General features: G+C 46.7%; 1 protein-coding gene across 1 annotated transcript in view; it reads left to right on the forward strand.

Annotated features, from left to right (window-relative positions):
• Mei1 (meiotic double-stranded break formation protein 1) overlaps positions 1-14,235 on the forward strand; it is a 66,566-nt gene that overhangs the window by 37,763 nt on the left and 14,568 nt on the right. The window contains exons 18-21 of the mRNA XM_036208431.1: positions 1,731-1,899; positions 2,204-2,351; positions 9,313-9,588; positions 13,527-13,692. Of these exons, the coding sequence (XP_036064324.1) occupies positions 1,731-1,899; positions 2,204-2,351; positions 9,313-9,588; positions 13,527-13,692 (759 nt within the window). The remainder of the gene's footprint in view (positions 1-1,730; positions 1,900-2,203; positions 2,352-9,312; positions 9,589-13,526; positions 13,693-14,235) is intronic.

Genomic DNA, 14,235 nt, shown 5'->3' on the forward strand with positions numbered 1-14,235 from the left:
ATGACACTGGCCAGTCGTGGCTGCATGTTTCCCAGCAGTCTGCTGTGGTGACAGAGACTGTGTCCTTAACCACATCCCCGTGGCTGGTCTCTTACATCCCCTCACTTGTCGGAATAAAGGAAAACCCCTGTCACCCATTCCCTTGGGCACTGAGCACTTGTCAGACCTCAGAAAGCCAGGGAGAGCAGTCGACTCACCCCCACACTCACAGCTTCATTTCCCTTTCCTGTTTGTATCCCTGGAGAGGGCAGGCAGGCGGATGTGTGAAGCTCAAGGATACTCATCCTGTTGGGGAGCATGTTGGCGGAAAGGGAGCTGAATTGGAATTAGAATACCTGATTCCCTGGGCTCCCATGTTGTTTTGGGGGTCCCCTCTGTGTGTTTAGGACTTGGCCTTAGCAGGATGTGGTCTTTCAGCTGGCCTTCAGCTTGGATACCTGCTTCTAGTCGCTCATGCCCCAACCTGTCTCCACTCACGGCTGAAGCAGCTACGTGGGAGGTTTTAGCATCTCACTGCCTCGGCTCTTCAGCTGTGGTCCTCGCAGTCTGGGGAGCGGTGTCCGACAGTGAGGGAGAGGTCACTGGCCTTTGGTGAGATGTGGAAAGTAAGGGCAATGTGGTAACTTGCCCAGAAGTTGACAAGCTCTGAGATCCTTTCATTTTCTAATCCTCTGCTACGCTTCTTTGTAAAACAAGTTCCATAAGAAAACTAGGATCTCTGCTCCCAGGAGAACATACAAATGGTTCTTGCTATTTTGTTTTGTTTTGATTTTTTTTTTAAAAGATTTATTTATTTATTATAGATAGTGTTCTGCCTGCATGTATCCCTGCAGGCCAGAAGAGGGCACCAGATGTCGTTAGGTGGTTGTGAGCCACCATGTGGTTGCTGGGAATTGAACTCAGGACCTCTGGAAGAGCAGCCAGTGCTCTCAACTGCTGAGCCGTCTCTCCAGCCCTTGATTTTTTTTTCTGAGAGGCTCTCACTATGCAGCCCAGGCTGTCTTCCTTTCTACTTCAGCCACCTGAGTGCTATCCTGATGTGTCGCCAGTGTGTCACAGGAACTTCATGCACCACCACCCCCTGCTAAAGTACTAGTGTGCCCTGCTAATGTTCAAGTTCCTTTAAGCAGCATATGAAGTCTTGTGCAGTCACCTGTGAATTATCCACATGACCCTATAGTCCCTGATGCCCCACACATGTTCACACTGAACAGAAATGTGCCCTCCTATGGCTCTGGGTCTCCAAACTCCTTGCTTCCTGTCCCTTGGACTTTTCTCTCTCTCTTCCCTGCCTATTTCCTGCTTATCCTCTATAATTTTCTGCCCCTTAAGGTTGCCCTCTCCACCCTAGGTGGCCCGATTTGCTCTTTCCACACTGGAACATGGCACTGACCATTTGTCTGCAACTGTTTGTCTTATCAATCGTTCCCTTGGGATGGGGGTTGGGGGGCTCTGAGAGGTTTCCCAGTCTGATCCAGAGTGGCCACTCAGTGAACAGACATCAGAGGAGTGATTGAGTGAGTGGGTGAGTGAATGGTGTCTATATCCTTCTACATGTTAAGTTCAGTCTCTTCTGACAGACCGAGAGCTGCATAAGGGTAAGGAACCTCCAGTTCCCTCGGTACTAACCTTGGGTGCCCTGTGTAGCCTCCACATGCAGTGGTTCTCAGGCGTCATTACCCGCTTCCCTGTGTTCTCTCTGTGACCTTCCCTTCCCTGCTCCCTCCCAGAACTCTCTGCAGTGTCTGAGTTCCTGCAACATGGGTTGCCCCAGATCAGCAGCAGGACCCCAGAAAACCTTGCCTTCCTGTCAGATCGCCAGTATGTGGAGGTGGCTGCACGCCAGAGACAGTACTGCATCCTGCTCCTCTTCTACCTGGCTCACATCCATGACGACAGGTCAGTTCTCGGAGCCGATGGCTGGTGGCGAGACCTGGGGCTTTAATCTGTAGCCCAGTTCTGTGTAATGAATGTATGTATGCATGCACGTTTCATCTATGCACGTGCGTTTGAGTGCATTTGTATTGCACATGTGTGACATGCTTTGGGAGTCTACACAACACACTGTGTGTGCACGGTAGCAGCAGGCTGTGGGTATGGTGGGGAAGGACACTGAATTGAGGGAGGATGGGGCCAGCAGAGTGGAAAGCTCCGCTGTCCTGGCAGCTCTGCCTTTCTCACTCAGACTCTTCTTGGACACCAGGTTCGTCCCTGAGGCAGAGTTATCTGTGGCCGTGCAGAGCTTCCTTTTATCTGTGCAGGACCAGGGCGAGTGCCCTCCACCAGCAGTCTGCAAAGCCTCCATCTATCTGCTGGCAATGTGTCAGGACAAGGACAGTGCACTGGGTGAGGTATGAACCAGAACGCCTGGGGCTCTCCTTCTGCACTAACGTTCTCTGGGGGAATGTGATGATATGTGCAGACGGGGGTGACGGAGAGAGGCCGAGGTGAAGTGCTGTGGGAAAAGAGAGGAGGGCAGCGCTGACCACAGTGAGCCTAAAAATCAGCTAGTTCTCTCAACAGCCCCGGGTGGTAGAGATTGTAATTTCCGTGCTGTAGGTAAGAGAGTGGAGACAGCCGTGAAAGTACATGGGGTCACACCTGTAACGCTAGTGAGCTGGAGACAATAGAGGCCAGCCTGGGTGACTGGTGACCTGCCTTGGAACCCCCCGCCCCCCCCCAAAAAAAGAAACAAGTGAAAATACCTTTCTCTTGAGCACACAGGCCTGTCCTTGGTGCCGTCTCTGTGCTGTGAGAGAGTTGTAATGAAAGTTCATCACACTGAGTGATCGCTGTGGGTTGGACTGGTTGTGGAGCTGTGTGTGTGTGTGTGTGTGTGTGTGTGTGTGTGTGTGTGTGTGTGTGTGTGTGTGTGTGTGCGCGCGTGTGTGTGTGTGTGTGGGGGTGTGTGTGTGTGTGTGTGTGTATGTGTGTGTGTGGGTGTCTATGTGTGTGTGTGTGTGTGTGTGTGTGTGTGTGTGTGTGTGTGTGTGTGTGTGTGTATGTGTGTGTGTGTATCTGTATCTGTATCTATGTGTGTGTGTATGTGTCTGTGTCTGTGTGTGTGTGTGTGTGTGTGTGTGTGTGTGTGTGTGTGTGGATGTGTGTGTGTGTGTGTGTGGGGGGGGTGTCTGTGTGTGTATGTGTCTGTGTCTCTGTGTGTGTGTGTCTCTGTGTGTGTGTGTATCTGTGTGTCTGTGTCTCTGTGTGTATGTGTATAGAAGGAGGTTCTGGAGATTGAACCCAAGGCCTTCCACATGCTACGTTCAACTACTCAGCTATATTCCTACACATTTTTCCCCCCTTTATTTTATTTTGAGACAAGATTTCACTAAATTGAACAGGCTGGTCTCAGATTTGGAATTCTCCTGCCTCAGTCTTCCAAGGAGCTAGAATTAAATGCTCTGCCATACCTGGCTATTGGATTTTTTTGACTTCTCACCTACTTTCATGATGGTTAGAGTTGTATTTTCCAAGTTTTCTCTAACTGTTTTATACGTCCTGGAAATCGAGAACAGCGTCTGACTCATAACTGATTTTTTTCCGTAGAAGTTTGCTTCTATGTCTTTTAAAAACATATCTTATTTTTATGGTTGTGTTTGTGTATCGAAGTGAATGTATAGCACACGTGTGTGGTTGCCTGTGGAGGCCGGAAGAGGATGTGAGATTCCCTGGAGCTGGAGAAATTAGAGCTGGTTGTGAGCCATCTGCCACGGGTGCTGGGAACAGAACCTGGGTCCTCTGGAGGAGCAGGAAGTGCTTTTTTTTCCCCCCTGAGACAGGGTTTCTCTGTAGATTTGGAGCCTGTTCTGGACTAGCTCTGTAGACCAGGCTGGCCTCGAACTCACAGAGATCCGCCTGCCTCTGCCTCCCAAGTGCTGGGATTAAAGGTGTGCGCCACCACCGCCCAGCTACCATAGAATATTTTTATTGCTCTGTTTTCTTGTTGGCTTGTTTTTTTCAGTGCTGGGTATTGAACCCAGTGTACTGCATATGCTAGGCAAGTGATATATCAATGGTCTATGGTAACAATTAAGTTTTTGTTTTTGTTTTTTGAGACAGGGTCTTACTACGTACCCTTGGCTAGCTTAGAACTCACTTTGCAAATCAGGCTGCTCTTGAAGTTTAAGAGATCTGACTGCTCTGTCTCCTGAGTTCTTGGACTAAAGGAGTGTGGCACCACACCCAGCCTAACAGTTAACGTTGCTTCTTTTTTATTGATATTGGTCCAAATGTGTTGTAAACAGTTTCATTGGAATAGAGCATAAAGAACATGGCTGTGTACGGTGTAGCACACAGGGCTCCATTGCTTGTCTTTGTGGGTTCTCAGCAGTCTCCAGTGAGTGTTGTCTACACACTTTACTTTCTTAGAGATTGATTTCCACACAATACTATCCTAATTCTATCATTCTTCTTGGTTGTAGATTAAAAACTTGATTATTAGCTGGGCGACCATAGCGCACAACTTTAATCCCAGCACTGGGGAGGCAGAGCCAGGTGGATCTCTGTGAGTTCAAGGCCAGCCTGGTCTACAGAGCGAGATCCAGGATAGCCTAGGGTACACAGGGAAACTCCGTCTCAAAACAACAACAACAAAAAGCTTGATTATCATTGTGTGAGTGTATATGTGTGCATGATGTCTGTGTTAAGTGTGTGCACACGCACGTGTGTGGAGGTCTGGGGACTACTTTGTAGTGTTCTCTCCTTTTACCTGTATGTGTGTTCCGGGGATCAAATTCACCTGCTGAGCTGTCTCACTGGCCTGAGTTTATCATTCTTTGTTTGTTTTATTTTTGTTGTTTTGAGACATGGCTTCACTTAGACTGGCTTGGAACTCAGCTCGCTCAACTTGCTTGTGTAGCCAAGGATGGCCTTGAACTCTTGTCCTCTTGCTCACACTGCCTGGGTGCTGAGTTCACGGGTAGAAACACCATGCCGCCCCTCTCCCCCCAACCAGTTCCTAACTAGAGTACTTTATCAACTGTTCACTTACTCTCAAGGATAGATTGTGTAGGAAACAGATTCAAAGACCGGTTCTGGGAATGAAACTCGGGACCTCATGGAAGGGAGCGCGAATTCCACCACTGAGCTGAACCCCCGCCTGGGTTCTTTATCTTCGACTAGCAGTTTTCAGAAAGGAAATAAAAAGCGTTTCTTATATTTTCACTCCTGCTACATCGTTTTTTATGTGTACTGGTGTTTTGCCTGCATGTATGTCTGTAACAACATGCATGCAGTCTGCACAGAAGCTAGAAATACCTGCTGCAGAAGTCAGGCGGTGGTCAGAAAAGAGCTTGCAGGAGCAGGTTCTCTCCTTTCGCTGTGTGGACCTTGGGGACTGAACTCAGGATTTCAGGCCCGAGTGGACAGGATCACAGACATGAGTAGCTGAGGCCGGTGAAAGAAATGGGGAGTGGCCGGGCGGTAGTGGCACACGCCTGTAATCCCAGCACTCGGGAGGCAGAGGCAGGCGGATCGCTGTGAGTTCCAGGAAAGGTGCAAAGCTACACACAGAAACCCTGTCTTAAAAAACCAAAAAAAAAAAAAAAAAAAAAAAAAAGAAAAGAAAAGAAAAGAAAGAAAGAAAGAGAAAGACAGACAGATAGATAGAAAGGAAGGAAGGAAGGAAGGAAGGAAGGAAGGAAGGAAGGAAGGAAGGAAGAAAGAAAGAAAGAGGGAGGAAGTCACAGAACTTAGAAGTCGGAAGTCGGGGTCCTGGAAGTAGGGAGGTGGGGCAGAAAACACTTCTACTCGAAAGACTAAAGGCCAAGCCAGTGTTTGGAATAGAATCAAAGTATCGGAGGGGAGGAGATGTTCAGAGAAGTTTGAAAACAGACTTTTTCAGTAACTGGTTTCCAGAGGACACACAGCAAACTTTGGAGAGCTGAGTAAGACAGGACAGGAGAACAGCAAAGGGCATGTTGAGCCAGCTGAGGATGATTCTGGGCTTCTGTGACTGCCAGAGACAAAGGAGAAAGGCATGATGGGAACTGTCTCAGTGGCTTCTCGATTGATGGTGTAGCAAGGTCTTCTTCACACTGCTGCTGGTGTGGGAGCCAAGAAGGAAGCGGATGGGACTCTGGGCTTTTGCCCTTTTAGGCCTGAATCCATAATGTCATATAACACCTAAAAAACCTACAGCTTTTTACAAGGCAGGCAAGCACTCTACTATGGAGCTATAGTTTTTTGGTTTTTTTTTGTTGTTTTTGTTTTTTTTACGTTTTATAAAATCTTTATTAACAAATGATTCACATAGTATACAATTTGCCTGTGTGCACAAATTGATAGACTTTAGTCCAGCATCCTCATAGGTCCATGACATCATCACCACTACTCTCTATTTTAGAGCATCACTGTCTTCAATTTCATACACACATATAATGTATGGTGATTACATTCCACCTTATTTTTTCAATGAGCATAATATTTACAGTTATAACCATTTTTAAGTTCACAATTCAGTGGCATGAATTACATTCAAGATATTAATTATACTCACGATATTAATTACATTGTGGTACTCACTGATTACATTTCCAGCATTCATTCAATAACTATATTTATGATATTCATTAATTACACTAATTGTATCGGCTTATTACATTCATGATAGTATGTCCTGATACTACTGTCCGTTTGTGGGGCTTTTCCATCACACAGAACTGAAACTCTCTTCTCAGGAAGTCATTGTTGAACTATAGTCTTAGCTTAACTCTTACATAAATATGCAAATGGTAATACACAACCACACCCTGATTTAAAGAAGGTAAGATAGGTCTCGTGCTGTAACCCTGGCTGCCCTCAAACTTGAAATAATCCCCTTGCCTTAGCTTTCTTGGTGTACCATCATGCCTGGCACCACACTGTAACTTATTTATTTATTTTATCTTATTTTTCTGTTTTTCGAGACAGGGTTTCTCTTTGTATCCCTGGCTGTCCTGAAACTTGCTCTGTAGACCAGGCTGGCCTGAACTCACAGAGATCCACCTGCCTCTCTCTGCCTCTGGAGTGCTGGGAGTAAAGGTGTGCACTACAACTGCCGGTGATTCATCCCCCTTTTCTTTCCCCCAGAGCTGAGGACCGAACCCAGGGCCTTGCGCTTGCCAGGCAAGCACTCTACCACTGAGCTAAATCCCCAACCCTGATTCATCTTTTTTTGTTTTTCTTTTTTTTTTTTTTTTTGAGACAGGGTTTCTCTGTGTAGCTTTGCACCTGTCCTGGAACTCACTTGGTAGACCAGGCTGGCCTCGAACTCACAGAGATCTTCCTGCCTCTGCCTCCTGAGTGCTGGTATTAAAGGCGTGCGCCACCACCGCTCGACTCATCCCTTTTTTAAAATAATGATTTTAATTTATTCTCCCTCAATCTTATCTTTCTGAGCTGTTTGAAAATAATTCTCAGACAATTTTTGATATGCTCTTTTTTCCTTAAATGCTTCAGTGTGTATTTCCCAAGAATACTGGCCTTCTAGATTGGTTGTGGTGGCTTATGTCTGTAGTCTCAGTGTTTCAGAACCTAGGGTAGGAAAATTTTGGCTAGCTTAGACTGCATATTAAGTTCTGGGCCAGTCTGGGTGAGGCTCTGTCTCAAACAAACAAAAGTCTAGAGATGTTATTACAATACTCAGTCCTTAAGTCAGTAGTCTAATTTCACTGTTTTGTTTTTTTGAGTGCTAGGGATTGAACCTGCTGCTTTTTGTTGTTGTTTTATTTTGTCTGGTTTTTTTTTTGTTTGTTTGTTTTCTAGACAGGGTTTCTTTGAGTAGCTTTGGCTGTCCCAGAGTTCACTATGTAGACCAGGCTGACCTTGAACTCAGACATCTGCCTGCCTTTGCTGGGATTGAAAACATGTGCCATCATGTTCAGCTAAGCCACAAATTTATAATGGAGTTTTCCCCATTTCTCCCTTTTATTCCATTTAAGCTCCCACCCTCTAGGATGGTGATGCTCACATTCGGAGGAAGGTCTCCCCCCACTCCCCATGTAATTGCCCTCACAGACACACTTGGCTATGCCTTACGAATCTCCTGAACATTTTCCAACCAAATCCAATCTTTTTGTTAATCTTTATTGTCAAGATTACCTAAGGAATTTGAATGTTGATCTGTTTTCCATGGGAAAGTAGTGGGGGTTTAGTGTTTAGTAAATGATTCAACGCAACGCACATCTGCTTTCTCCCTTGTGAGCCAGGCCCTCTGCTAGGTGCCCTTTCAGTCTAGGGCAGGAGACAGACAGATGTATTGATGTAGAATATAACATAATTACACACACACACACACATACATATACATATACACACACAATAGGGCTGGGCTCCTCAGCCTAGCACCACTTCTATCTTGCCCTGGGTTTTTTTTACTTTTTTTTTTTTGAGCTGAGGATTGAACCCAGGGCCTTGCACTTGCTAGGCAAGCGCTCTACCACTGAGCTAAGTCCCCAACCCACTGTGAGGGTCTTTGCTGGCATTGTAGGCTATTAGCAGTATTCCTGCACTCTCCCTGCTTGATGCACTTCCCCTATAGCACATCCCCTGTCACGGTAATCAGAAAGGTCTCCAGACTCAACCCAATATCACACAGGTTGAGCGGTTGCTGTTAAAAGGCTAGCACTGTGGGGTTTTCTCTCCAAGCCCAACTGGATGAGCAGTGAGATGGACTGGGATGCTGAGATGAACTGGGATGATGAGATGATGCACTGGGATGCTGAGATGGACTGGGATGCTGAGATGATGCACTGGGATGCTGAGATGGACTGGGATGCTGAGATGATGGACTGGGATGCTGAGATGATGCACTGGGATGCTGAGATGGACTGGGATGCCGAGATGATGCACTGGGATGCTGAGATGATGGACTGGGATGCTGAGATGATGGACTGGGATGCTGAGATGATGGACTGGGATGCTGAGATGATGGACTGGGATGCTGAGATGATGGACTGGGATGCTGAGATGATGGACTGGGATGCTGAGATGATGGACTGGGATGCTGAGATGATGCACTGGGATGCTGAGATGATGCACTGGGATGCTGAGATGATGCACTGGGATGCTGAGATGATGCACTGGGATGCTGAGATGATGCACTGAGATGCTGAGATGATGGACTGGGATGCTGAGATGATGGACTGGGATGCTGAGATGATGGACTGGGATGCTGAGATGATGGACTGGGATGCTGAGATGATGGACTGGGATGCTGAGATGATGCACTGGGATGCTGGGATGCTAGTACGTTTTCCTCAGCCACTGGTCACGTCGTTGGGGTCTCAGACCCTCTGCAAAGTATATTTAGTTGTTTTCTTTTCCCTCCAGGCTGTGATCAGTGCAATCAGAAAATTCCTAGAGGGCATCTCAGACCTACATCTGGTCTACACTCACCACCTACTCCTGCTCAGATTCTTCCTGGTTTATCCAGGGCTGATGAGCAGGTTTGGGCATCGTGCCCTGGAACTTTGGTTTTCTTGGGAAGAGTGCAACTATGAGAACCTAGATGATGACTCGTCTCCTGGACGGACCATCGTTCCTGCCAACTTAGCAGCCCTGTTCCAGATGCTCAGAAGCACGCCTAGCATCCTGCTCATTTTGCTGGTAGGTGCACTCATTCATTTGTGCATTCACAGACTGCAGGCTTTGGAAGATGTAACTCAGTTGACAGAGTGCTTGCCTAGCATGCTGATGGCCCATGGTTTCACCCCAGTTTGCATAAACTGAGCATGGAAATGCACACCAGTAATCCCAGCACTTGGAATGTGGAGGCAGGAGAATCAGCAGTTCAAGGTCATCCTCTACTATAGAGTGAGTTTTAAGACAGCCTGGGTTTAAAAGAATGAGAAGAAGGAAGAAGGAGAAAAGGAGGAGGAGGAGGAGGAAGAGGAGGAGAGAGATTTTTTTAGGGTGTGTGTGTGTAAGTGCAAGCCCCAATAACTATGCTCTAGTTGCTCTGACGGCCTTCTCCCTTTACCTATGGGCTCCTGAGTCCCTGCCTCCTGCTCTTTATGTTTTAATTTCCTGCCTTGGCACAACCCAACTGTAACTGTCTACTTCAAGCTTTTCCCATCCATCTCATTAACTGATCTTCCCTTTGGCTTCAGGCCCTGATACTCCTGAAAATTGCATCACCATGACAACAAGGATGTCTCTGTAACTAATTACCATAGGCTTGTTGGTCATCATCTTAGGTGACCTGTAGATATTGATGGTTATCCACTTTCTTATTAGTGGCACATTCTGGGTTTAAGGAATGCCATCTATCTATCTCTCTCTCTATCTATCTCTCTCTCTCTCTTATTTTATTTTATTTTGGTTTTTCGAGACAGGATGTCTCTGTGTAGCTTTGCGCCTTTCCTGGATCTCGCTCTGTAGCCCAGGCTGGCCTTGAACTCACAGAGATCCGTCTGCCATCTGCCTTCCGAGTGCTGGGATTAAAGGTGTGCACCACCACCGCCCGGCCTGAATGCCATCTCTTGATTTTCCTCATTCTTTTCTTGAGTCTCCTTCTCAGTGTCTTGGAGATTTCCCTGTGCCCTGGCTAGGTCTTAAGGCTGGTATTCTGCAAAATTCTGCCTGAGGAACTTAACTCACTGCTTTTCTCCTGGGTTGGCTCACCTATCCCAAACTCTGGAGCCTTCTACCTGTGTGCTGATGACTCAAGTCAACACCTCACTTCTGACCACCCCAAGCTCAGTCTTAAAATGCCAACCATGGAGCTCCTTGGAGTGGAAGTGTGAATCAGTCGTAGAATGTGCTTGTAATGAATGAAGTACTGAGTTCATGAATAAGTAGACATGTAAATCTATAATTAATATGAGAAAGGTGTGGCTCATTAACTCTTCTTTCAGTTCCTTTCACAGTTTGGGCCTTGTTAGTGTAGAGACTACTTACTTTGGCCGAAAACTATCCTGGGCCACCAGTTTCAAAGAAAATAAGCTCTTAGGAAGAGCAAGCCAAAGAGAAAGTGAATCTCAGAAGACCGAATCCTTAGATTCTGTGTTCTCAGGAAGGGGTGGGGTGCCCCATTTTGTCCTTCTGGCTCAGGCCTTGCCCTTGGATGTATGCTGTCCTATTCATCTCTTCTTGGAGGTGGCTACATCAGGCCACAGGAGGCATTTACTTCCCTTTGCCTAGAGCTCAATCGTAAGGAGCTACCTACATGGCTAGATGCTGTTTGGAGATCTGGGAAATGGAGACCGCAGAAGGGCTGGGAGGTAGTATAGAGGAATATTAAACGATACCACATACAGATGATCACTTACTAATCATTGGCTCTGAGTCTGAGCTAGATAATGTTCATGTCAGAGATGCTAATAGAATTGCCCAAGGTAATAAGGATCACGGCCAGGACTGGAGACCACAGTTACTGAGTCTTACTAAATTAGATCCTAGAAACATCAGTGGTGAAAAGAACAGCAAGAAACAACTTTGTTTTCTGTTCACACATATAATTCCCACCGTTTCTTCCCAGCTTTTAGCCACAGGAGGGAATGAAGTCTAAAAATACGTGCTGGGACCGATTTCTGGTTTTGATATGGGTAATTAACAGCTGAAAACAAAGCTGTTAATTGCCACTCTTATCAACGGGTGGTCTTTCACGTCCATTGTTTAGCTGTGAAACACAAGGCTGTCACAGATGCTCTGTTCTGAGTCTGGACAGCTTTGGACAGTTGAAAATGCAGTGGGCCATGGGTCCGCCCAACACCTTCTCACTAACCCATGTATCAGCATGCCGCATTTACTGTGGCCGACAAAGACCTGGTATTCCCTTTCTTTTTAGACCTTTAAAATTCACAGATTTCTGAGGGACCAGCTTTGAGACCCTGCGGCAGGGAAGGGCCAGCAAAGGACAACAGGGAAACAGGCTTGACCTTTACTCTCTTGACCCTGAGTAAAGTATTCTTACTTTAGATTTTGGCCTCACATTCTTTAAAGCAGAGAAGTTGGAGGAACTTGAGACTCACCCATCTCCGACTCCTGAGTTCTAGAGTTTCAGGCTTGTGCCACACGTCTGTCTCTGAAATTATCTAGATTTTCCTTAGCTCTCCAACTTGTGATTTTGCTTCTCAGAGATGGCTTCTGAGTCTCTATGAAGTGGCGGAGGTAAAGCCACCTCATTAACCCCTCCCCTTCATTAACACACTAGAGCAGAGTTTACAACTCTACTGTTTGCTTTTTCTTTTTAAGACACCATCTTATTCCGTAGCCTAGACTACCCTGGAAATTAATACATAGCCCAGGCTGGCCTCACACTCATGAAATTCCTCTCTCTCATCCTCCTGAGTGCTGAGATTATAGGTGTAAGCTCCTACCTCTGACTCTCTACTACTTTCTTAAAGACAACTAATTGACCTAGCTCAGTTTCCCCATTTGAAAATTGCGATGACACCTAACTGGAGGAGTTATCAGAAAGTTGTAAAAATGTATAGACAGTCAGGCATGGTGGCGCACGCCTTTAATCCCAGCACTTGGGAGGCAGAGGCAATTGGATCTCTATGAGTTCAAGGCCAGTTTGGTCTACAAAGCAAGTTCTAAGACAGCCAGGGCTACATAGAGAAGCCCTGTCTGGAAAAACAAAACAAACAAAATGTATAGACAAATGTATGGCTACAATATAAAAACAGGGCAGCACCTATGTCATTAGATTCTAATGGCTGATATTGTCATTGTTTCTCCAAAGCCAAGCCCTATGCTCATGTTTCCCCATCCTGCCCTGCCTGCCCAGTGGTCCTCACATCAGGATTTGTTTGGCTGAAGTGCCCTGTGGTCATGTTTTTCTGCACTGGGAGCTGGCCTCTCTGTATAGAGTCTGTGTGACCTTGGATTCATAGCACCCTATCCTAACTGGCCTGACACATTCTCTTGTCCAAAGGCATTGGCGTATTTGAGCTGGTAGGTGCCAGGAGCTATCAGAGACAGCTACTGGTGCCCCTTCTGCCTGTTTTGCTTTCAACATACGTTCATTAAAATAACTCCAAAAGCAAAACAAACTAAAATGTCCTTTTTCATTTCCTGAACCCAAGACTTTCACTGCCTGGGGCAGGGATGGGCAGATGCCATGGCAGAGAAGAGGCCTGACCTAGTCCTCACTTCCCATCCCCTACCCTGAATCTCTCCCAGCCTGTCCTTCCCTTGGCCTATGACATCTCTGTTCTCTGTGTAGTCTTCTGGTTCCCAGGTTCCTGGTCCTAAAAACAATCTCTTCTTGACCCTTGTACTTACAAGAGGGAGGCGCGGCGGAGTCCAGAGGCCACACCCTTGGGGCCACTTATTAGCTTTATGTCACTTGGGCAAATTGTGTCATGTCCCTGAGCCTCTGCTTGCTTCTTGATGTAATAGGATGCCACCGTTCTCCAGGAGTTGTGAGGAGTCAGTGCATCCACCAGGGTGTTTGGTACAAAGTCAGATGCAAAGTGAGACTTCACTCAGCTTTTGTGAAACGGTCAACCTGGCCACATTCCCCAACCCTCTTTCCTGCACTGTCTACCTGTCGCTGGCTGTGTGGTCTCTGAGCTCCGGCTTCTTTCTCCTCTCAGGACCTCGTCTATTCCAGCGCCGTGGACATAGCCCGCAAGGTACTGATTGTCCTGAGGACCTTCATTCGGGAGAATGAAGACATCGAAGTGGGTGGTCTCATCCGCGGCCACTTCCTGATCATCCTACAGCGCCTGCTGGTGGAGTACGGAGCTCCCACCTCCGGAGGTCAGCTTTCCTTGGACATGTTTTGACACGTAGAGTAGACCATTCTATTTTGGTGAAGTGTGCTCTAAGAAAGAGAATCAGGTTTTGCAACAGAAGAAAAATCAGGCCAGTCCCTACCACGCACAGCATGTGCTTGGAGCTGTTTGTCACACACAAAAATGGCAGCTCCCAGAGGGAAGAAGAAAGTGGAAATCTGGAGGAGGCTGGGGAACCAGCAGGGCTGTGGGAGTAGGGTGGATCTGTGATGTGTTGAATCCCCAGTGAGCTCCAGGAGGATATGCTAGCAGTCACAGAAGCTGGCTTTTCAATATGAAGAAACTCAAAATTAGGGTTGATTTGTCTTTAGCTATTTTTAAAGAGGCTGGATTTTTTTTTTCTTTGAGGATCTGATTTTGGTTTTGTTTTTTTGAGAGAAGGTCTCATATGGACCAGCCTGACCACAAATTCATAGAGATCCACCTGGCTCAAGAATCTGACTTTTTTTAAAAAAAGGTTTTCCTGGGTATCCTTGGCTGGCCTAGATCTATCTCACTTTGTAGACCA

Source organism: Onychomys torridus, chromosome 16 (assembly GCF_903995425.1).
Source record: "Onychomys torridus chromosome 16, mOncTor1.1, whole genome shotgun sequence".
In the NCBI taxonomy this organism is placed as follows: domain Eukaryota; kingdom Metazoa; phylum Chordata; class Mammalia; order Rodentia; family Cricetidae; genus Onychomys; species Onychomys torridus.